A 24,966-nucleotide genomic window follows, 5' to 3' on the forward strand; every position below is an offset into this window, starting at 1 on the left:
TGTAATGGGTTGTACAGTTGTAATTTTGTTGTACAGTTATCAACGAGATAGATGATAGATCTCAGAAACTTATGGTTCTCTAAACTAACCGATCTTTAACCTCGAGGCAATAATGATAAATAAGCGCTTTCTTTGTAGACTTCGACAGGACCCTGCAGACTTGGAAGCCCTTGGAGAGGCCATCAAGTTGCACGAACAGCTGCAGAGCGAGAGAGATACGATTGAAGGAATGATTTCACCGATTCAGGACCAATTTGCTATATTGGACAAAAACGAAGTTCCAATACCAGATGAGGTAATTCGTAATTTTTCTATTATCAGTTTAACTAAGGCTCATATTAGTCGTTTGGTACCGATTTTGGTAATGTTTTACTGATTTTTTACTTCGTCGAAATTTCAGTTCGTGCAAGTTTGAGTTCAAGAAATTTAAACGGATGAACGAAAGTATCCTTCTTGCATGTAGGCATTTTTGTTTCAACTTCATGTAATTAGGGAAGTGTAATCATATGATGTTCTATATGCTAGCATGGCTTTTTGTTCTGTCATATTTGACCCACCGAAATATTGACAGAGGAAGGCATAAGTGGTTATCATTGGAAAATATTTGCGTAATACTAATTTTCAGCGATGCATTTTTTTAGTTTCCTATTTGTCGAGAAAATATAAGTTTTCCAAAAATAATATGTTACCATTTTCATTAAGATTTCAGGGAAATCTGTGGAAATTTCTAACGGAATTTTCGTAGATGATTTCAAAAATACTTAAAGTACTCTTTGAATTGATTGGTAGTTGCTCTTAATAGCAAAAATGTGATTGTAATAAGAACCCAAATGAAATTTGAGAATTTCAACCTATATTTTTAAATAGATCTTTAAACACTAATTTTCAATGACCGTCATCTTAGGTTTCATAACAATTTTTACAGTTTTGAAGTTAAAATAGTTTTGATGCGTTGACATGTCTTAGAGTTCATAATTTTTCTAAATTGGAAAATATAGAAAGTTTCGCTTGTGCTTCTAAATTGGAAAAAATAAGAATTTGTGAAAAATAATTTAGTTCGGTTTTCTTGAAAGCGATTTAAAAACACCAATTTCTCTATTGAAAAATTGATAACACGCAAAAAAGACTGATGGAGCTCAAAATGTTGAGCAAAAACGTTCTCCTGGAATGATTCGAAGCACTGATTCACTATATGGGAAAGTCAATTGACGTTTTTAGTTTATGAAGAATAAGAGTTCGTTTTTATTTATTATTAAATGTTTACAAATTTATATGTTTTCTCGTCAATTAAATTCATAGCTGGTAGTCGAAGCAGTTGATGGGGAACAATTTATTGATGACAAAACAGGGACGGACCGATCATCCGTTTTTTCGCCAGAGTTTCTTCAATTTTTCTTATCTGTTCTTTTGGTCAAAGAAAAAAGACAAACACCAAGGGGCTAGTCCTAAGCAATCACAATAGATTTTCTATGTGTCCTTTTTTACTTCTATTTTGTCGTCGAGTATCTGAGCGAAAAAAAAGGGTTTTAAAAAGCTGATGAAGGTCGCGCTTAGTCGTTTAGACTGCATATGCGCCTAAGGAGCATTGACCCGACATTTGGGTTCATTACTGAAGAACGGATACGTTTACTAGTTTTGCTCTGCAATTGTTATAGCTGTGAAGATGTTAGCTGAGAGCTTAGCTATTTTGCAGTGTTCCTGGTTGTCCTTTATTGCGGTGTCTCGTCGTCTTAGACGCTTTTTTCGTATGACTTTTTTTCACCCAGCAAAACTTGGGTTCTAAATTAATTCATCTCTTTTATAAGCAGTTGCGGGCGTGACTTCACTTCTCAGTCTCTCCTAGTAAAAATTTTTAGGTCATTTGCGTGATTAGATTTTGATCTACGTTACAAACTTGACTCAATAAAAATGACTTTTGCTATTTAAAACTTTAATTTAAGGTCAGAGAAACTCACATGTCTAATCAAGTTGTCTGATAAAAATTTTCTGCAGAGTGAATTTTAACAAGCCTTAATAATTTATCGGTGAATAGTATTTTTTAACGGTTGTGATAATTTCAATTTATCTCGGTATATGTTTCTATCTACGGCCTGCAAGTCTATTTTGCAGCTATTCCCACAATTGATGGTTATGTCTAAATTTATTTCTGTAGTTTGCCTTTCGAAAACAATCGTAAAAGAAGTTATTCATATGTGTAGCTGAACTGAAAATTTGTTCACTCGAAATCTGATTATATTAGGCGAACATTTTCTAAGTCCTAAATTAATCAAATTTTTGCTTTATAGTTTGCGTGACCCTCCCTTATTCAATATTTTTTTCGTAATCGCTAATAATGATCATACTCTACTTAAAAAAAACAATTTATACTGCTTTTTATAAAACACTATCTCCGACTTGTAGTAAATTTTTCAAATGCGCCTCAACTTAACTAACTTGAGATCTGCATTCTGATCTGTCTTGACTTAGCTTTGATTGGAGCTGTGGTAGCCTTCTTGTTTAACTTTCAGGGATATATTAATTTCAACCAGTTTTCAAGCCAGCTTGACTTAATGATTCATCTTAATCTTGCATTTTTTTTGCTATTTCTTAATAGGCGAGTGCAAAGCAAGCCGATAGGCAAGCAAGCCTACAGAAAAGCAAGCCGAAAGTTATGTAATAGTTATGTAATCTATCAGAAATAATACATTGTCAGCCGTTACAATCAATACTGCGCGTAGTATGTATTCCAATGCACCAAAGAAACAAAAATGCGTCAATTTTTAGACATCTAGTGGGTACGGGCCTCAGCAGACCGCTGTCCATGGCCATGCCCCTCATCCGCTGTGGGATGTAATCCGGAAATAGCGGGCCGGTTATCGCGGCGAAGCCGCGACGCGCGACCGGCCCGCCAGGGGCAACTTAAAATACGGGTATCCGAAATTTTTTTCGGCTTACTTGACCTCATTTTCAAAATTCGGCTTGCTTGTCTATCGGCTTGCTTGACCGCCACCTTCTTAATATTGTCCCTTTTCAAATTTTAATTGACAACAGAGATGGCGGTACGTAACTCCCAATTAACTGCCCAATTTTTTCTGACTTAGCTTTGCCGGACAGTAGTTTTTTTTAATGGACTTAATTTTTGAATCTCAAAATGGACTAATTTTCTCGGATGGACCTGAGTTTTCAAACCAGTACTTTCATTTAGACCCGTGATAAACTGGATAACCTATCCAACCAATACATGCTATTCCAACAAGCCCTGACAGAGGCCGAAACCATCATCAAGAAGGCCAAGGACAGGTTCAAGGCCGACCTGATCAGCAGTGCGGAGGAGTACAAACGACGTGTGACACAATTCGTGAACGACTTCTACAGTAACGGACCCTTCAGTGAGGACTGGTCAGCACAGCAGGCCCTGGACAAATTGCAGGGCTACAGGGATACAATTGCAACTACGCGCATTGATGAAACCAGGATCAGGAAAGGTCTGGCCATCTTCAAGATTGAGCAGCCACCATCGAAAGAAATTGCGAACATGGAGAATGTTAGTTGAAATAAATCTCTGATTTTAAGACAGGTCATTTTGTCACAAAAATGACATATGGTTTGCAAATGGTTAGGTCGAAATCAAATTTTGGCGGTAGAAATTTTATAAATTTCATGAGAAATATTTTGAGGATTTGATTTTGGATGTTTAATTGTGAAGACGAATTTATGATGTTGCAGATGTTTTGTATTTTGATATTTTTCCTGAGGGTTATGAGTCGAGATGCTGTTTTATTACTCTAAATGTGTACCAAAATTGCTGAGAAAGCATAAATTCATTATTTAAAGGGCAATTTTGGAGGTTTTGGGTCAGGTTCAATTTATTTTTTACAAGCCTTCTCCCTTTTCACCACACTTACACCTCCACTCTACCGCGAGATTGGATTCCCTAAGCGTCAATTGACAGCACCTCATCAATCGTTGGTCGGCTATGTTATGCAATCTTTTACTACTACAAATATGAAGCAATAACACGTAGTGTTGTGGATGAGATAAATATTTTGTGTGGTGCAGGATCTGAAGACCCTGGAGACAGCGTGGCAGATGACAAAAGAATGGGAGGACAGCTGGGCAGGATGGAAGGTGTCCCACTTCAGAGACATCAATGCAGAGAACATGGAGACAGGTGCCCAGACTCTATTCAAGAAGCTAGCCCGACTCGCCAGAGAAGTTAAGGTCAGATAACCCCACTTTCTTGGAATTTGAGACTTAAATTACACAATCTAAACTTGGTGCAATCGTGGTTGATTAGAAATGTTCAGAAAGTAGACGGTTAACCCTCAATCAGATGCACAAATTAACAGCGCTTTAGATTCTTTTCTTTGGGTATTTTAATAAAAACGAAATCTTGGATCATTGGGTAAGATAAAGAGCTATGAGTGGTTGCCCCTTCTCAATGGTTGCCAGAATTATAAATAGCATTTCATGGCGATCTATACTGAACTAAATGATATTTTGGAAAACCCTGTTTGACCATGATTGCACAACTTAAAATATTTCATCAGTTTTGTATTTAATAACAAATTTTTTGAAGGAAAAAACTGGTCGGTGTAAAAAAAATTTGCTCCCTCAAAACCTGATTGATTACAAATCTTGCAAATCCGTTTGATTACAAATCCGTGTAATTGAAGTAATTAAACTGAGCACGCATTCACCGGGGCATAGATTTAGCCTTATAAATGGAGCACTAATTTGTGTTTTCCAGGACCGCAACTGGCCCATAGTCGAAACCACAAAAAAGAAAGTCGAACAGTTCCGACGAACGATGCCTTTGATCACTGATCTGAAGAACGATGCTCTTCGTCCTCGTCACTGGAGCCAGATCCAAGAAACGGTCGGCCAGACCTTCAACCACGAAGAGGAAAAATTTACACTGGAGTTGATTATCGGATTTGGATTTGACTCGTTTGCTGAGGATATAAACGCTATTTCTGGTGCAGCTAGTAAGGAGTTGTCTATAGAAAGGGCCATCAATGCCATAGCAGAGTTGTGGAAGGAGACCAAGCTGGATCTCGGAGCGTACAAAGACAAGGGACATTTCAAACTAAAGTAAGCCTTCTATTGTAGTTATAGCCCCCTCCCCATTATGGTATATTTACTATGGGGGGGGGGGGGGCTAAAGTTATATGACCACTAAGCTGGGGGCGGGGCTGTAATAGGAAAGACTTCAGTATTCTTAGTAACGTTTATAGAAAGATTTAAGTTCATAGTATGGTTTATTTGCAGATAAAAACGTTAGGCATTTCAGTTGCTACTAGCAGGCCCGCCAAACCATAACCAGAAAATGATTTACACGAATAGAAGTTTTAATAGAAGTAAAGGTTTCTGTTTCCCACCAACTCGGGCTAAAACCCATGCCCCTCGTTTAACAGCCATTGGTCTCACAACTTAAACTATCTATCGGTATTGCACTTGTCTTTTGCTCTTTCTACAGCAAATTTCTGGATAATGGCGTTTGTGATTTGCTTGTTTTTGCTATAGCGCAAGCTTAATCAGCGCAAACTCAGTGCATAAGGCAGAACTTAGCATAAGGCAGAAAAATCAGAGCAAAATCAGAGCTTAAAAGGGCTAGTAAAGCGCGTCTCAAAACGCATTTATTACGCTAGGTTCCCTAATTAAAGACCCCTAAAGCATGTTACGTTAGGAGAGCTGTGGACCATTGTGCTGAATTGCGACTGAAATTTACTATAAAAAGGAATATCAGACAAAACGACTAAAACTACTTAAAACTTAGTTTCATAGCAATTTTAGCAATTTCATAGCAGTTTCTTAGCAATGAGACTATTTGAGGTCACCCAAAAATCAAAAAGGAAAGCATGAAAAACTTAGTTGAAAGCAAGGAGTGTTCTAGAATAGCGCAGAATCTGTACGGCTAAGACTTTGCAGAAAAACACACGTTTACAATAAGAACTTCAAACTTATTCGGTAGCAATTAAAAAACACGTAATACCCAGGACTGTAAATCCTCCCTCTTTGCGAGCATACTTTCAAGCCCTCTTAGCCTCGTGGGAACTGCACCTGACTAACAATCTTTTGTCCCAGGTTCGGTTCTCACCCATCTACTTTGAGCCTTTTAGGTCATTGAACTCTCTCGATATGTTAGCTTAACCATGCTGCTCAATGCGGCCTTTAAACATGCACTTCAAGAGACCTCTTAAACATGCAAAAATTTTGTACGAATTAGAGCTCACGCGTTTAATATGTAGGATTAGCAATTTTCTTTCTAACACATACAGGAACATAAAACGACTCAACGTCGCAAAAAGTGCTCTCGAACAACGGCGGAATGATGTTGATTCGAAATTTTTATGTCTACAAAAAGAGGGGTAACCGACAGGGGTTCGAACCCTCGATCCTCAGATTAGCAGTCATCCATCTCACCAACTGCGATATTACGACTACATACCACCGTTTCTGACAGTCGCTTTTATTGTATCAAAAAACATATTTCAGATTGAGAGCATTTGAGATCACGCAAAAATCAAAAAGGAAAGCATGAAAAACTTAGTTGCAAGCAAGGAGTGTTCTAGAATAGCGCACAATCTGTACGGCTAAAACTTTGCAGAAAAACACACGTTTACAATAAGAACTTCAAACTTAGTTCGGTAGCAATTAAAAAACACGTTGTACCCAGGAAAGTAAATCCTGCCTCTTGGCGTGCATACTTTCAAGCCCTCTTAGCCTCGTGGGAACTGCACCTGACTAACAATCTTTTGTCCCAGGTTCGGTTCTCACCCATCTACTTTGAGCCTTTTAGGTCATTGAACTCTCTCGATATGTTAGCTTAACCATGCTGCTCAATGCGGCCTTTAAACATGCACTTCAAGAGACCTCTTAAACATGCAAAAATTTTGTACGAATTAGAGCTCACGCGTTTAATATGTAGGATTAGCAATTTTCTTTCTAACACATACAGGAACATAAAACGACTCAACGTCGCAAAAAGTGCTCTCGAACAACGGCGGAATGATGTTGATTCGAAATTTTTATGTCTACAAAAAGAGGGGTAACCGACAGGGGTTCGAACCCTCGATCCTCAGATTAGCAGTCATCCATCTCACCAACTGCGATATTACGACTACATACCACCGTTTCTGACAGTCGCTTTTATTGTATCAAAAAACATATTTCAGATTGAGAGCATTTGAGATCACGCAAAAATCAAAAAGGAAAGCATGAAAAACTTAGTTGCAAGCAAGGAGTGTTCTAGAATAGCGCACAATCTGTACGGCTAAAACTTTGCAGAAAAACACACGTTTACAATAAGAACTTCAAACTTAGTTCGGTAGCAATTAAAAAACACGTTGTACCCAGGAAAGTAAATCCTGCCTCTTGGCGTGCATACTTTCAAGCCCTCTTAGCCTCGTGGGAACTGCACCTCACTAACAGTCTTTTGTACCAAGTTCGGTTCTATCCCATCTACTTTGAGCCTTTTTTTAAGTCATTGAACTCTCTCGATATGTTCGCTTAACCATGATGCTCAATGCGGCTCTTAAATATGCACCTCAAGAGACCACTTAAACATGCAAAAATTTTGTCCAAATTTAGAGCTCCCGCGTTTAATATATAGGATCGAAATTTGATGTAGATGTGTTTGCCTTTTGTTTTGATAATTTTTTTTTGTATATTATGTTACCATATTACAGTGAGTGAGTAGAAATTTCACATTCTTTGGCAATCATGACCACTCGCTGCTTTGCGTTTTTGTGTAGTTGTCATCAGATGTTGGTAAAATTTTCAGACTGTTTGTAAATTTTTGATCTCTAGTAAAGGTTTCCAATAAAGACGTGATTTAATACAAAACGACTTTTTGCCTTCATAGATGCCGTTCGTGTCCGTTTGTTCCTTGTCAATGCAAAACCAATTATAACCATCTTTGAAAACCATTCTTTGCGGTTTTCTGTAATATCTTTATATTAATTCTAACTCAAATGCTGTAACATCATGTTTAAGACCCAATCTTTACATGTTTTAATGGTCTTTAAACATGCAGCTTAGCGTTATACATGCGTTTTGAGACGTCCTATGCCGCCATATCTTCTATCTATACTTTTAAATGTAAATCGCACTTGAGCGCAATGGTTAACTGCGATTCTACGTTTACATGTTTTAACTGTCCTGAGAGCTACAGCCGAGCGTAACATATTCGCTTTGAGAGCTCTATAATGCCATATTTAAGCTGAACTGCACATGTTTTTGCTCTCTTTAAGAATGCTACAAATCAAAAGCAAGGTGCCAAATAGCCACGTAGGAAAAATTTGCTGATTACAAAAGGCAATAGTTACATGCCCAGGCATCGGTAGCGCAGGGGATGAGAGCAATGGCTGTTACGCGAGGGGCAGGGGTTCGAGTCCGAGAAGGGACCTGGACCATAATTTTCTGGACCACAAAATTGGTAAGTTGTTTTTCTTTCGTTTTTCCTTCGTTCATTTTATTTCTTTTCCCTTTCACTTTCTTTTCTTTTTCTTTCCCATCTATAGTTATATTCAGGCTACTACTCTGCGCTTGTTTTGCGCTCGTTAAGCATGCTGCATTAAAAAACCCGGCCTGCCAATAAAGCCATTGACCGAAATATTGCTGATGTAGAAAGAGCAAATATCAAACGCATTACGCATTGGTTACGTAAGGGATAAGACCACTGGCTGTTAAGCGAGGGGCGCGGGCCGCACCCGATTTTGTGCCGAAATGGTTATTCAAGTCTTGGCCCAAAAATGGGGAATTGTTATCTTTCATCCACTCTTTTCTTTCTTTCTCAATTCTTCCTTATCTCTCTTTGTTAAATTACTTGTTTTCTTTTCTATCTATCAATTCTATGAATTGTAAGTTGCACTTAAAAGCAATGGCTAACAACACTCCTCTTGTCTCATTCTTTTGCTGTCCTTCGAGCTGCAGCTGAGCGTAGCATATGCGCTCTGAGACGCGCTACACCGCCATGTTTAAGCTTCTAATCTGCACATGTGATTGCGCGCTTTAAGCATGACTCATAAAAAAGCGAGACAGTAAAGCCATTGGCCAAAATGGTTTTTATGTAGAACGAGCAATAGACCAGTGCGATTTGCATCTGTAGCGTAAGGGATGAGAACTATGGCTCTTATGCGAAGGGCATTGGTTCGCGCCCGAGGTGGTGCCGAAATTAGCTTTTTTGTTGGCCCAGAAGTAGTAGTGACTTTTCATCCACTCCTGTGTTTCTTTCCTCCTTTTCTCTTTCTCTTTATCTTTGTTTGTTATAATGTTTTCTCTTTTATTTGTTAATTATATTTCAAGTCCTATGCTTCTATAATTAATCTCTTACGTTAAGCATGTTTTAAAGCTTGCACATGCAGCCTAACTTAGTTCATGCGTTCTGAGACGCGCTATGCCACCATTTATAAGCTCGTTACCTGCACAGGTCTTAGCGCTCTTTAAACATGCGGTACAAGCCAAAAATCCTGAACAAGCCAAATATCTCGCTTAACGGAAAAATGCTGCTACATAGCGTAATAGCCGCAAACAATAGGGATTGATGGCAAAAGCGGTAAACCTATGACATCCAAACGGGGGATGGGTTTGAGCCGAGTTGTTGTGAAAAAAATGTTTTGTTTTGTCAAACATTCTGTTAAATGTTTTTCTTGCGTTGCTTTTGGCGACCTGCTAGTTCAAATAAAGATAATTTTAATGACAATGAGTGTTGGCCTTGAGCGACATATTCGATTCTACTTTAGAGAGTTTGTTGCTGACCAATCGCTATTTCTTTTTCGAAAGTGGATTTCATAGACTACTCTTAAATCTATGGTAGTAAAGCGTTTATCATTTGTTAGTAAAATTATTTTCTCAAGCGCACCCGGGAATTGAACCGGAGAGATTTCACAAATTGATGCTTTAATCAAATCACTTCGCTAATTTACTTTTAAAAGTAAATTTGCATTTTTGAAAATAGGTTAGTGCTTTTCTTTTATGTTTTTAAGATAACCTGTCACCTTTTCTTCACATATTTAATTCGTATGTTTTCTTGCAGAGGCACAGATGAGGTGTTCCAGTTCCTCGAGGACAACCAGGTCCAGCTTAGTACAATGAAGGCCAGCAAGTTTGTGAAAGCCTTCGAGGACCAAGTGGACTACTGGGAGAGGACTCTTTCCAAGATCCTAGAGGTCATTGAGATCACACTCACTGTGCAGAGACAGTGGATGTATTTGGAGGTAAAAACAATTGTAAAATAACCTTATTTATCCACAAAAGTTTATTGGATCTGTTTTACTTCCCCCGCGAACAGAACTTTATTGCTCGCGCAAGTATGTGTTATAAATTTAGGTTAAATTTAAATGAGATGAACCTATCGAATGCATATATTACCAGAAGAGGGGAAACAAATCTGCTTTTTCTATCATTTAGTAATTAATTGCACTAAAACAGTTTGTAGCAGCATTTATTTGAATTCTGTGTGTTTTTAGAATACGATTTTTGGATCGATCGGTTTTTGTCTGAATTATTTGACTACCGGTCCTCAAAAACGGAATTAATTCGTAAAGCCCGAAGTCATTGAGTGCCTGCGCACCTCTCTTATATATTTTGAACTGCACTGTTCCCCGAAGCTGCCGAGGACACAGAAATTATGTTATGGCTATTTTAGGATGTCTTACTTTTTGTCCTTGATGTTTTCTATCCTTTAAATATTTGATCGCTTTTTAACCTCGATCGCACTGAAACAAAAAATGAAATAAATGTTCTATACAGACTATTTTATATGATGATTATTCGCAATGCTTTAGAACATTTTCGTGGGCGAAGACATCAGGAAACAGCTTCCAAAAGAGACAGCTGAGTTCGATATGGTTAATGGAAGTTGGAAGGAGATCATGACGAGAATGAATGACAATCCAAATGCACAGCAAGCAACTCATTACCCAGGTAGACGATATTTTTCATTGTTGTTGAAATCAGTATTTTTCAATCAGAGAATTCAAGAACTCAACTATACCAGTTTTCACTATATTGATTGACATCACTGGTTGCGGTAATGTGTTTGCACACATAATTTTCCGATCCCTCTGATCCGCAAACTTTGCTCACATTTTGCAAATAGAGCAAAAAGTAAAATTCGAGTATAGGTGTAAGACTAAATATAACATAGAGTATTAAATTCTTTTGATGTAATTAATTGCCGCCGTCAGCCTCTCAGGCTATTTTTTAGGCGCTCTCCTTTTTTTAAAGAGCCAAAGAATGTTCACTATGCAAAAGATTTAATGCCATCCAAAGGATTTGGATTGTATAGGAAGGCTCTCTCTTTTAAGATATGTTCAAGCATTTGTTGACCTTTAATCTGATGTCAATGAGAAGTCACATTTAGAAGTAGTAAAAAGAGGGGGAAGATGTGAAGTTAAAACTAAGGTAAGCAAACGGTTTTTTTTGCAGCTGTTAGGCGAAAGTTTTTGACCTGAAGTTTTTGCAAATTAGGCAAATGCTAGTTTCAAACTTTGCTTCAAAATCTACTCAAAGTATTGTGCAGAATATACTTGCTACAATGTAGTCAAGTGTCCCTTACAATTGATGTACATAAAAAGAATTGATAAATTACTGGTAAAAATCATTTTTTTTTCAAATTAGCCTAATTGTTGTGATAAACTTATTAAATAGGTCTGGAACAAATTTACAAACTGTGTGTTTTCAGATCAAATTGAGCTAGGGACTTTTTGTTGCTGTAAATAAAATCATTTGTTAAGCTTGCCGTCGGTGTCAGCATTGGTTCCATAGGCTCCTTAACTCGTGGTTTTTAATCTTTCTTTGTCGTCGGTGCCAGCATTGGTTCCATAGGCTCCTAAAATTTTGTTTTTCCTTCTTCATCACACTTCCTGTTTTCATTGTCGTCGGTGCCAGAATTGGTTCCATAGACACTACTATTTCTGTTTGTACTACGGACACTTCGAAACTTCTACGATCATAATGGGTCCTCGAACACGAAATGGCACAAATTCTTCCAGCAGTGAAGTATTAGTACCAGCTGTTTTCGATGTAACTCAAAGTTTCACCTGTGGTTTCTGTGCGGAAAATTTTCAGAAGCAGCAGCCAAAATCCTACGCATCTGCAGTTGAGCATACATTAAAAAAATGAGAAGTCAACCCCAGGTGCGCTGTTCTCAGAAATTGCCCAAGAACAAACTCGAAAAGAATCGAAAAAGTTTAATCTTGTAATCAAAGGAACGAAGCCTTCTGATATAACCACTGATCAGGCAATTGTGCAAGACTTGGCTAAAGCTTTAAGTGTTCCTGTAAGTTCTAATGAGGTTTCAACCTAACGAATTGGAAGGATTCAAGATCTTACGGGACATCAGTTTCTTCTGGTTGAATTCAAAGACCTCATTAAGAAAAAAGAATTCCTCCACAACTCTGACTGGAAAATTGCGCAATGATCAGAAGTTTGAAAACGTTTATATCTATCGCGATTTGACTTCCTCTAAACGAACGCAGCAATATCATCTAGGTGTTCGAAAACGTGAACTGGAGAGTTGCAAACCTTGGGCTGTTTTCAAGATTAAACGTGGCGAGTTTATGAGGAAAAGTGACTAGCTGATAATAGATGCCCTTCATCATTTTTTTAATCTTACTACTTAATGTTCACAGTATGCTGTCCTTTGACAAACGTTTATCGGTTACTAACTGTCTTCTGCTCAACAAATGCCCTATTGTTTGTCTCACTGAAACATGGCCTAATGAATCAATTCCTGAAAACTCAGTTTTTTTGGGAGCGTCGTACACTGTTATTGCTTGGTCAGACCGAGCTGCTGGTCAGCATTGTGGACTTCTAATTGCATTAGAAAACGAATTTTTGGCTTCTGAAAATGTTTTATTTCAGTCAAACTCTTCTTTTTACAGCTGCGTTCTTCTAAGACTGCCAACTTTTATCCTATGCATTGTGCTAGTTTATTTGCCACCTCAGAGTTCAGTTTATTTTTTTAGCCCATACGAATTTGAAGCAATGCTCAGAGTTTATCAAGTGACTTGAAAACCTTTTTGGATAGTTCTGATTTTTCCGCTTGGATAGATCTGCATTGGGTTCTCTTGGATGACTTTAATTTTCCTGATGTATGTTGGGATACTGTTTTGTCTCGTCACTCAGATGAACAATTCTTATTTGATTTTATTTCTTCTCAAGATTATTGACTCACCCACGCACAAACATGGCTATATTCTTGACCTGATCTTCTGTTCTACCGAAGATTTTTGGAGCTTTGAGATAAAATCTCCAGTAATATCTGACCATTACGCCATTATTCTCAAGTCAGAAGTTGAGTACGTTTTTAAGAACAGGGCTGTTGTTTTTCTTCGAGCTCGTTCGACCCAGAATTATTGGGGAAGTTTTTACCCCTGACACGCACTTCTGCTTGCAGAAGTTACGAAATATTGGCCGACTTTATTCCTGAATGTTACCGTTTGCTAGATTTTGCAATAGAGAAGACTGTTTAAAAGAAACGTAGAAAACGAAGAGAAGTTCCTTTTTATTATTCATCAACCACAATGCATTGTTTGAATAAACTATCAAAAGCACGAAAGCAGCATATTTTTCCCAAAGTGCGTGATCTCGAAATTGAGTTAACAAATTGGATCGAAATAGACAAGCACTTTTTATTGGCTAAAACAAACAACTTTTCAACAAATGAGGCTTTTGCTCTCCTGAGGAAACTCAATGGCCGAAATTGCCTACCAGCTAAAGTTTTTCTCAGAAACGAGGCAGCTTCAGATAACCTGGAAAAAGCAAATCTGTTTAATACCTTTTTTAGTTCAGTTTATCAACCGGTTTCTGAAATGGATTTGAACTCATTTGTTTTTCAGGACGTAGTTTGCCTATCTGAAGTCAACTTTTCCGTTGAGGAAATTCAATCACAACCCCTGAACAATCCAAATTGTTCAACGGATGCCTGTGACGGTGTTTTTCTGACCATTTATAACAGAGCAGCGGACATTTTGGCTCCTTTTGTCTACCTCATGTTTACTCGTGTTAAAGAGTCTTTTACCTGGCCTAATTTATGGAAATGCGCACATATTACTCCTATCCACAAGAAGGGTTCTCGTTCAGACGTCGAAAATTACAGGCCAAATTCAATCTTACCTCGAATTTCTCTTATTTTTGAAAGATTTCTTTTCAATTGTATATATTCAAAACTGAAGCATGCACTCAATCCTCTGCAGCATGGTTTCCGTTAAAAACACTCAACGGTTACACAATTAATTGTTTTTCTGCACAAGTTACATTTAAGTTTTGACGAAAATATAGAGCAAGTTGTAATTTACTTAGATTTTTCAAAAGCGTTTGATTCGATTGACCATTCTAATCTTCCTAAATTGGCGAGATTTGGCTTTGATAAAAGTTTCGTGTCACTTCTGTGCTCTTATTTAAGCCATAGACGCCAGAGCGTCAACATTGATGGATTTTTATCTGACGAGCTACCTGTTACTAGTGGAGTTCCGCAAGGTAGTGTTTTAGGTCCGCTTTTGTTTCTAATTTACATTGACGATATGATTCCAGTTCCTGAGTACAGTCAAGTTTATTGTTTCGCTGATGACACCAAGTTATTATGCTGTGGAGATTCCGTTTTTGGAAATGTACAGAAAGACCTGAGCGCGCTAAGATTATGGTCTCATTGTAATGGACTTTCCTTCAATTCATGCAAATGTTTTTACCTGCCTATTACTCCTTCGACTTCTTTTTCTGTATCTATTGGTGTTGATGATATTGAGCGCGTGCCTTGCGTGACCGATCTGGGAATTGTAATATCAAGTTCGCTGAAATGGAAGCACCACATTCAGACAAAGTTGTTGAAGGCAAGACGTTCCTTTGGTTACTTAAAGCATAGCATACCCTACAATATTCCATCTGGTGTCAAATATATTTTATTCAAGGCTTGTGTTCTCTTGCTACTTTTTTACGGTTATCCTGCTTGGCATCCAGAAATGACTGAGTTGTGTAAATTGGGACTCTTAAACTATCAGGGACTGAAAGGGTGCTATGGTGATGCCAATTATCTTGGAAATCTCAGAATTTCAAACTCTTTACCAATATGTTATCAGCTTATTGAACGAGACCTGAGATTTTTTTCTCGCCATTGTGAATAACAGGAATTGCTTCAAATTTAACGAATGCATTAGTAACGAAAGACATGTGTTTGCGCGCTGGGGATCATGAAAGGTTATTAGTCTCGCGCTGTAAGAAGACTTTAACGGAGAAATCGTTTTTCTCCAGGAGCGAAAGAGTAGTGAGTGACGCAGCAGATGTCCTAGGACTAAAACTCTCCTTGTTTTTATCACAATCAGTTTCCAAATCTGACATAAGGAAAGGATTAATGAAACTGAGAGAACAAAATTTGACTATTGTAATTCATGCTCTTGGATGATCCGCTGTAGATGCAGCAACTGTATAGCAAAAATTTTAGGTTTATTCGTTTTTGTTCCATGACATCCGTTTCGTGTACATTTTGTTTAGCTACTTTTGTATCCCTTGAAAGGTAATTCAAGTCTTTTACTACTATTACCACTACTACCTATGCCACTCGTTGTTACCCGGATAAATGTTTTGGCAAAATAACGGGGTACAAATAGCAAACGTGCTGATAAAATAATGATTGATTTTATCCAAAAATTTTGAAACCACTGGGCCCTGAAAACGATGGTGAATATTGGGTGGCGGTGTTCTTAAATTGAAATGATGCAAAACGGTCAATGTTTGGGAAAGAAAGTAGCCACCTGATGGGCGTACTTCAAAAAATAATGTATACACATAGTAGTGACGTTTGACTACATTGTAGCGTTGAGTGGATTCTGATGTACCATTTTTTTTGTTTTACTTAGCATTCACCTAGTTTCCACAAACTTTTTGTCAAAATTTTTTCCTTTCTATTGGATGTAAAAATTTCGTTTGCCTTATCGAGTTTTCGCCTAATATTCATTCACCCCAGATGCTCTAAACACGGGAAGTTCAAATTTGTTAACTTTTTTCAAACTGCTTTAAAATTGGAGTTTGGAAATGATGATAAAACAATTTTTTTATAGGTTTTTTTTCACGTGTGGCATTTTGATTTCTATTTCTGATAATTTTTGCTCCTCACATGCTTCTTATGTTTATACAAGTGTTTTAATGGTGTAGCTAATTTTTGGAAAACTAATAGTTTCAATGACTGTAACACAATTTTGTTTCAATAAATATTGGTGAATTTGTTAGTTTTAACCGTATTTGTTGTTCTTCTTGTTGTTATGTCACATAATTTCATCAAGACAGTATTTTGCTAATTAAACCTATTTAAATGTTTCCAAAAAATGTTGTTGACAGCCAATGGAATTTATGGCTTTCGCACTCTTTGATTTCATGAAATATTACTGATTTGTGTCTTTTGCTATATTTGTTGTTCTTTTTGATGTCCTTGGGTACAACTGGTATGTCAACGTTGATTTTTTGTCACGTGGAATCACATACTTTTTCGCTCAAATTATAATTTGGGCCTCTGATGGCAAAATCTGCCCAAATTTGTGTCCTAATTAGCCGAAAATTCCAATCCCTTTTTTGAGTTTAAGATAATTTGGAGTGAAGTTGACATTTTTTTTGTTGCAACGACTTAGAATCGAAGTTTAACGAACGCTTATTGGTAATCAAATGACAGTTTTTAGTATCAAAATATTTTTTAGGCTGTTTTCAGCTATATTTAGTTTTCTGAAATTACTGAGCGTCAATCTTTGTGTTCAAATGAAGAGCTCATTTTTTTCTTCTCAAAGAGTTGAGAAATTTTAGCATCTGAGATTTGAGATGGAAAAAATTTTTTAATCACTGATTACGTTTTCTTCTTTTACGGGTGCCAAATTTAATAACACGGGTGCCAAATTTTTTTCGATTCTGAAACTGTTTTCCAATAACACGTTATCGACAAAAAGTAAGAGATCGTATTTCTTCTCTTTGCGAATTGATCAGAAAAGCTGTCTGCCTTCGTAAACTTTTTTCATCGCTGTTTTTCCAATCTTTGTCATTTAAATTTTTTCTTAGTAAATTAATCGCGGTAATTTTTTAATTTGATGCAAAATTTGTTATCATCCAGCGATGGCTATAATTTTTGTACTGTTTTTTGTGTTTTTGACTTTATTCTCATCTTTCAAGTTCACTCATTTTTTATATAACGATTTTTGATTGTCCAAGAAAGGAAAGTTAGCTCCTTGGAAACACAGATAAAATATGGGCATCTATGATTCTCAATTTTGCACTTTGTTTTTAGATAACAATTTTAATGACTGTTCTTGCCTCTTATTAGGCTGTACAAGCAAACCATAATGATTCAGAACACTATTAATTTTTCCACACATTTGTGCCCGCTGAAAGTAAACAATTTCGTCTTATGAAATGAGTTGACATGATACGTGCTCAAAACGGTCTATTTAGTTTGAAATTTCTATTCTCTTGTAGGTTGCTTTCATGATTTCGCAAAGGGTGATGTTTGTCCCTGTTATTTCCTGGAGAATGTTTTGCAAGCATTTCCTTAAATTTTAGTTGATGAATGGCTCAATAAAAGGCAGAACTGTTTATTTGTTTTTTCTCCAATGAAAGGATCCGTTTCAATTAATATAGCTTTATATACTTACTCTTTTTTTTCATAGTTTCAAATCCAACTGAACTTTATCTGAAGGAACTTGTTTGCATTAATGATACAAAGCAATTGGTGTAAATCTTTGAGGTCATGGCTATAAGTAGTGTTGACTGGCGCCAGATTGTTTTTTATTCTCTCCTCTTTCTCTGGTTTTTAGCCCCGTTTCTCTGCTTTTGAGCTGAGTTTATTTATTGTATTCAATGAAGCGAATTTGTTCAACAATAGCTGCTGTTTTAATTGCTGTTGTTTGAACAGAGTGTATTTTAAACGCTTTATTATAAATGCATGTGCTCAAAGGTACCACTGATGAATAGAATTCATGTTTTACATGTTTTTAATTCTATGTCTCCAATATCAATGCTATGTTTTTTGCTTGGAACACATTTTGGAATGTCTAGGCCGTGTTTATTGCTTTTTTATTAATATAAATTAAAATAAACTATTAATATAAACTCCGAAAATATTATCGAAGACGTATCAGTTGTACTTTAACTTTAAAATAGGCATTTAGAAGATGCTCAACATTGTTTGGTTTCAGGTCTTTTCGAGAAACTAAACGACATGAACCTCAAATTGGAGGACATTCAGAAATCCCTTGACATGTACCTCGAAACAAAGAGACAGACGTTCCCTCGGTTCTACTTCCTTTCCAACGATGACCTGCTTGAAATCCTCGGACAGAGTCGGAACCCCGAAGCCGTCCAGCCGCATCTCAAAAAGTGCTTCGATAACATCGTCAAGCTGCGTATGCAAAAGGCTGTCGGGCTTTCGAACAAACTGGAAGGTACTGGAATGTTCTCAGCGGATGGTGAGTTGGTTGAGTTCACTCAAGGCCAGAACAAGACTCTCGATGGCGCTGTTGAGAACTGGCTTTGCGAAATTGAGAAGGCAATGAGAGCGACGTTGAAGGAATCGCTTAAAAACACCAGAGCTTCTCTGAAGAAAAGTCTTGCCAAACGTGACAAATGGGCGAAAGAATGGCCGGGTCAAATGCTGATTTCAGCTAGTCAAATTCAGTGGACTCAAGACTGTACCAGAGCTCTGACGTTGACTAAAGAGCGTGGTAACAAAAAGGCTCTCAAATCTTTGAAACGAAAACAGACGTCAATGTTGGATAAGTTCTCCGAAGCTATTAGAACAAATCTGCCGAAGTTAATGCGATTGAAAATCGTGGCTTTAGTCACTGTTGAAGTACACGCCCGAGACGTGATTGAAAAGTTGATCAAATCTGGTTGCAATGACGTCACGGCTTTTGATTGGTTGATGCAGTTGAGGCTCTATTGGGACAAAGAGATAGATGACTGTGTGGTCAGGCAGACCAGTACACAGTTCCAGTATGGGTACGAGTATTTGGGCAATTCTGGAAGATTGGTCATTACGCCTCTTACTGACAGGTACGCTTTTTATAAATTTCAACATTTAATAATTTTACACTTTCTTACAACATTATTGCTCCAACTTCGTAATGTTAAAATTTTATTGAGGCTGATTTTATTTTCTTTGTAGAACGATGGAAGGGTTTTTAATTGTGTCTACTGATAATAGCTGGTTTTTGAATGTCTTTTATTTTTTTGTTGTTCAAAAAAGTAAGTAGAGTTACAAAGTATCTCTGGAGTTTTTTTAAAATCTGAAACAGCTGTTATGTTATGCCACTAAATTTTTAGCGATTCATGAAGATTTTTTTCGTAATCATTGCCGATCAATCTAAATCTAATAAATTGATGCCACCCAGGCTCGAACTGGGGACCTTCTGCGTGTTAGGCAGATGTGATAACCACTACACCATGGCACCGTTGTTAACCGTGGCTGTCAATAATAATAATAATAATAATAATAATAATAATAATAATAATAATAATAATAATAATAATAATAATAATAATAATAATAATAATAATAATAATAATAATAATAATAATAATAATAATAATAATAATAATAATAATAATAATAATAATAATATTGAATTCAACCAAACATGGTTACAACCAGCTTGGTAGTCCCCAGATTAGGGGAGAAATCAAGTTTCAATAATTAAATTTTCTCGAAAACTTTCCATCCTGAAGGGTAACTTTTATATTTGAATCTTTTCAATGCCTCCCCTTCCAAAAAGTTCTTCACTTCTCTTCGAAACTGACATGGATTTTTGTGTGGTGAATAGTTAGCAAAACTGTTAAGTTGAGACAAAGAATTATTGAATCGGGCTACTCTATTAAAGTAATTATTTTCAGAACGTTTCCGAAATGTTTTTCTCGCTTCAATAAAAATCTTTTCGCTTGATCTGGTCTTTGGACAACCGAAAGTTATTGACCAGTGGTCTGACGCATTCATCGAAGTTAAGCCCATTAAAATCTTGTTAAGCAGAATTAGGTCGTTAAGAACTAGAAAATAACTGACTGGCAATAGGCGATTTCGAATTAGGCTCTCAACGTATTCTTTGTCACCCAGAACAGAACGGCAAGTTATCCATTTTAAACATGATCTCTGCAGTCTTTCCAAGCGTTGAAGATACTGTGGTCCTGGGTTCCAGACATTTGACGCATAAAAGACCGCAGAGAATATATATGTTTTCACCAACGTGCATTTGACAGTTTCTTTTGTGGTGCGGGGTATAACTCTTCTTAAATGATTCAGTTTTTGAAAACCTTTCTTTACCGCCATTTCGAGGTGACAATTCCAAGTCATGCTGGCCTCTGTATCTTGGCCTCTGTATTTCATTTTCTCGGGGAAATTTGGTTCAGTTTTGTACATACTCATAAATGTTACCAATTTCCGAACTGGTTGGAAAAGTAGTTACAATCATCCGGTAAAAGTAGTTAATCATAAAGTAGTTACAGGTCAAAAGGGTACAATCATCCAATAGTTTAGCGGGATCTGTATTTTTCAGTTTTTTAGGTCACAATGGAGCTCAAATTTTTCGTGTACTCGATAATACTGCTATCAAACAGCAAATATAAATTGCCTAAACCGCTGGCGTAACGTACTGGAACATAAATTGAAGAACCGGACTGCATTTTGCTTATTCTACTCAAACTAGGCTGAACTGCAGTTTGATTTAAACAAAATTATAGAATTCTTACTATTGTGATGCGAACAGTTTTCATTTGCTGACTAATCTCGCTCTTTATGTGCGACATCATAGTTCAAATATCAATAGGGCAGCACGCACATAGATGTTCTTCAGTTGGAAAGGACCCACGTAATGAAATCAGATCATGATATGATCTAAGTAATGTTACAGGAACTCTTTTGATGCAAAACGGCACCAGTAATAACTGACGTGCTCCTATACCTTAACACGTAATGGTTCACTGGTTTAATAAGAAGGTTTAGTTCCTTATTAAAGTTGATAATGTCTCGGAGAAAAAAAAGTTTCTTGCAATTTTGTAGTTTTGTTTTGAGAAAATTGATTTGCAAAAGTGATGCCACCCAGGCTCGAACTGGGAACCTTCTGCGTGTGAGGCAGACGTGATTACCATTACACCATGGCACCTTGATTATATGGGGCTGGCAGATGATTGTATTTTGGTTCCATAACTCGGTTATACCTTAAGTAGGCCAACTACGTCGTCGGGGAATTGATACAAGATTATGGTCTATGAAGGCGCTTCATCTTTTCCAAACTTCTATCGGATCTGCTATTCAAAACTAGTATCAGAATTTGAACTTCGTTCGAAGGAATGAAACTGAGCTCCCCAAAACTAGAGGAAAATCTCCGTTTTTATTTTGGACATCTGATTGATGATTTGAAGTGTGATTTTTGAATAAACAAAAGAAAAACCAACAATAAAATAATTGGCTCCAATGTCTTAAAATGTCTTTTTTCATTGTTGCAGATGTTACATGACATTGACGACAGCCTTGCACTTACATAGAGGGGGCAGTCCAAAGGGACCCGCGGGTACAGGTAAAACAGAGACAGTGAAGGATCTGGGCAAGGCCCTGGGTGACTACGTCATCGTCGTCAACTGTTCGGAAGGTCTAGACTACAAGTCTATGGGCAGAATGTTTTCTGGTCTCGCACAGGTTAGTTATCTAACAAAATTAACATTTGTTATGGTACATAAACTTTAGAATTTATTCCTATCGTTCTTGTTTCAATATCATCCTGAGGTATCTGTTTTGGTAAAAAACTAGGAAATATTTCCTCATAATTACTTACACTCATCTGTCTAGTTCTGTGAGTTTGCGCGATTTACAAGTAAAAGTAACAGAATTTTGAATGAACTGTGTCATGCTCTTGCATTATAAAATAGCCTGAAATGAGTGGATATGAATGAACGGGCATCTGATAACAGGCCAATGTAAGCCTGATGCTGTTCTCATGCAGTTGCGCAGAAACAAGTTAATATGACACTTCGAGCTAACGTCATTCACACGTAAGGTTCATTATGATTTCAGTGTCGCAAAAACAGGAATTAATGATGTTCGCTTGTAGTGTTCTCTCTTTTTGCTGACACTTTCATAAAATTCATTTTCAGACGGGTGCCTGGGGATGCTTTGACGAGTTCAACCGAATCAACATCGAGGTATTGTCAGTGGTGGCCCAACAGATTCTGTCAATCCTCTCTGCTCTATCCCAGAACCTGAGCCGGTTCACTTTCGAAGGCCGAGAAATCAACCTGGTGTGGTCCTGCGGTTTGTTCATTACCATGAATCCCGGATACGCTGGACGAACTGAGTTGCCAGATAATTTGAAGTCTATGTTCCGGCCAATTTCCATGGTGGTTCCGGATTCCGCTTATATTGCTGAGATCATCCTGTTCGGTCAAGGATTCGGTAATACAAAAATGCTAGCCAAGAAAGTGCACACGTTGTATACTCTAGCAATTCAGCAGTTGTCGAAGCAAGACCATTATGACTTTGGTTTGCGTGGTCTGACTTCAGTATTGCGATACGCTGGTGTCAAGAAACGTCAGAAACCAGACACCCCCGACGAAGAGTTGGTTCTTCTTGCCATGAAGGACATGAACTTAGCCAAACTCACTGCCGCTGATTTGCCCCTATTCAACGGAATTACTTCTGATCTCTTCCCTGGAATTGACGTTCCCACTGTTGATTATTCCAAGATGAAAGCCCAAATCGCTCTCGAACTCAAATCTCAAAACTTGCAAAACGTTCCTTTCACTGAACTAAAAGTCATTCAGCTTTACGAAACGAAGAACTCTAGGCATTCTACTATGTGTGTTGGAGCAACTGGTTCTGGAAAATCGGTTTCGTGGAAGGTTCTAAGAAGTACCTTGAATCGCTTGAACGAACAGAAAGAACCTTACCTCAAGGCCAAAGAGTACCCTATGAACCCCAAAGCATTGAACTTGGGCGAACTTTACGGTGAGTTTGACCTTAACACAAACGAATGGACTGACGGTGTTCTGTCTTCAGTGTTCAGAAATGCCTGTGCTGATGAAAAGGAGGAAGAGAAATGGATTCTGTTTGACGGACCTGTTGATGCTGTATGGATTGAAAACATGAACTCTGTCATGGACGACAACAAGGTCTTGACCTTGACAAACGGTGATCGTATCACAATGCCTGAACAAGTTTCTCTTCTGTTTGAAGTTGCAGATTTGGCAGTAGCATCGCCTGCCACCGTGTCCCGTTGTGGTATGGTCTATTATGACGTTGTAGATCTCGGCTACAAGCCATTCGTGAGTTCCTGGTTAGCAGGACGAACTGACCAACATTCAGTTGAACATCTAAAACGGTTCTTCGACAAGTACATCCAAAAAGTTATGGACTTTAAGAAAGCAAACTGTGATGAAATTGTCGTGGTATCAGAGTACAACATAATCAAAAGTTTGTGTTATCTATTCGATGCCGTTGCAACAAAAGAAAATGGAGTTGATCATCTGGACGAAACTAATTATCCTCAAATGCTCGAGTACTGGTTCCTGTTTTGCATGATTTGGAGCGTTTGCGGTGCCGTGGACGAAGCTGGCCGAAAGAAAATGGACACCTACTTGCGTGAAATGGAAGGAACTTTTCCGAACAAAGACTCAATCTATGAATATTATGTGGATGGAAAGACTCGAACTTGGCAACATTGGGACGAAAAACTTAAAAGCGGCTGGAAATACGATCCTAAGTTGCCTTTTTACAAACTTGTGGTGCCAACTGTCGATACAGTACGTTATCAGTACCTTCTGAAATCTCTGGTTCTGAAAGCAAATCCAGTTTTGTTGGTAGGTCCTGTTGGAACCGGGAAAACAAGCGTTGTCCAGCAATGCTTGGCTGGTTTTGATGGAGGCAAATATAGTGTTCTGAACGTTAATATGTCTGCACAGACCAGCTCGAACAATGTTCAAGACATCATTGAGACCAAAGTTGAGAAACGAACCAAAGGAGTCTTTGTACCTATTGGCAATAAGAAACTGGTGACCTTCGTTGATGATCTAAACATGCCTTCTAAAGACACTTATGGATCTCAGCCTCCTTTAGAATTGCTCAGACAATGGATGGACTACGAGTTCTTCTATGACAGACAACGTCAAGTTGTGAAATACATCAGAGGCATGCAAATTGTAGGAGCAATGGGACCTCCCGGTGGTGGTCGAACTCACATTTCAGAACGAATGCAGAGCAAATTTAACGTCATCAACATGACGTTCCCGGCCGAAAGCCAAATCAAACGAATCTTTGGATCCATGATCACTCAAAAGCTGTTCGACTTCGAGGAAGAACTGAAACCGTTGGGAGATATCATGACACGAGCAACTATAGAGATGTATCAGCAAATAATTGCACGTTATCTCCCAACTCCAAGCCGGATTCACTACTTGTTCAATTTGAGAGACATCGCCAAAGTGTTCCAGGGGCTTCTGAGAGCAAGCAAGACAATCATTGATAACAAAAACAGCATGGTCCGACTTTGGATACATGAAACTTTCCGGGTATTCAGCGATCGTCTGGTTGACAACACTGATCGCGAAGATTTCATCAATATGCTGGACAAAAATTTGGGAGCTCTGTTTGATCAAAATTTTCATAATGTCTGCCCGAATCGTGTCCCACCCCTTTTTGGTGACTTTGTCAATCCTTCACAAGTGTATGAAGACTTCGTGGAGCCAAAACCACTCAAGGATTTCATGGACTTGCAACTTGATGAATATAACACGTCTCCTGGAGTCGTCTCGATGGATTTGGTGCTGTTCAGAGACGCCATTGAGCACAGTAAGTCAATTTATGCCATATCAAGTAAAAGAAATTGAGTTAAATGAGTTAATTTCGTGTAATCGGTCGAATTTGAGTTGGTTAATGTTCGTGTTATGATTTTTTATTGGTTAAAACAGTCAAAAATTTCATTTTTTTTTACCTTTGCTCTTATATTGTAGGTTACTATATGTTTCATG

At 37.7% G+C, this 24,966-nt stretch overlaps 3 protein-coding genes and 2 non-coding genes across 8 annotated transcripts in view; 2 read left to right on the top strand and 3 right to left on the bottom strand.

Moving 5' to 3' along the window:
- Positions 1-24,966, bottom strand: part of LOC142342900 (peptidyl-prolyl cis-trans isomerase NIMA-interacting 1-like) — a 389,227-nt gene that overhangs the window by 338,624 nt on the left and 25,637 nt on the right. The window lies entirely within an intron of this gene.
- The window catches only part of LOC142342901 (dynein axonemal heavy chain 2-like), a 270,510-nt gene that overhangs the window by 48,238 nt on the left and 197,306 nt on the right, over positions 1-24,966 (top strand). The window contains exons 20-28 of the mRNA XM_075394558.1: positions 139-295; positions 3,185-3,523; positions 4,039-4,200; positions 4,730-5,073; positions 10,019-10,199; positions 10,770-10,908; positions 18,156-19,011; positions 21,454-21,643; positions 22,099-24,787. Of these exons, the coding sequence (XP_075250673.1) occupies positions 139-295; positions 3,185-3,523; positions 4,039-4,200; positions 4,730-5,073; positions 10,019-10,199; positions 10,770-10,908; positions 18,156-19,011; positions 21,454-21,643; positions 22,099-24,787 (5,057 nt within the window). The remainder of the gene's footprint in view (positions 1-138; positions 296-3,184; positions 3,524-4,038; positions 4,201-4,729; positions 5,074-10,018; positions 10,200-10,769; positions 10,909-18,155; positions 19,012-21,453; positions 21,644-22,098; positions 24,788-24,966) is intronic.
- LOC142342898 (arrestin red cell-like) overlaps positions 11,606-24,966 on the top strand; it is a 553,550-nt gene continuing 540,189 nt past the window's right edge. For all 4 annotated transcript variants that reach the window (XM_075394553.1, XM_075394554.1, XM_075394555.1 and 1 more), the window contains exon 1: positions 11,606-11,634. The gene's annotated coding sequence lies outside the window, so the exon portion shown is untranslated. The remainder of the gene's footprint in view (positions 11,635-24,966) is intronic.
- Trnav-aac (transfer RNA valine (anticodon AAC)) lies at positions 19,337-19,409 on the bottom strand. Its single transcript has one exon. It is a non-coding gene; the product is annotated as a tRNA-Val (tRNA).
- Trnav-cac (transfer RNA valine (anticodon CAC)) lies at positions 21,038-21,110 on the bottom strand. The gene has a single exon. It is a non-coding gene; the product is annotated as a tRNA-Val (tRNA).

Source organism: Convolutriloba macropyga, chromosome 7 (genome assembly GCF_964194025.1).
Source record: "Convolutriloba macropyga chromosome 7, txConMacr16.3, whole genome shotgun sequence".
Lineage (NCBI taxonomy): Eukaryota > Metazoa > Xenacoelomorpha > Acoela > Convolutidae > Convolutriloba > Convolutriloba macropyga.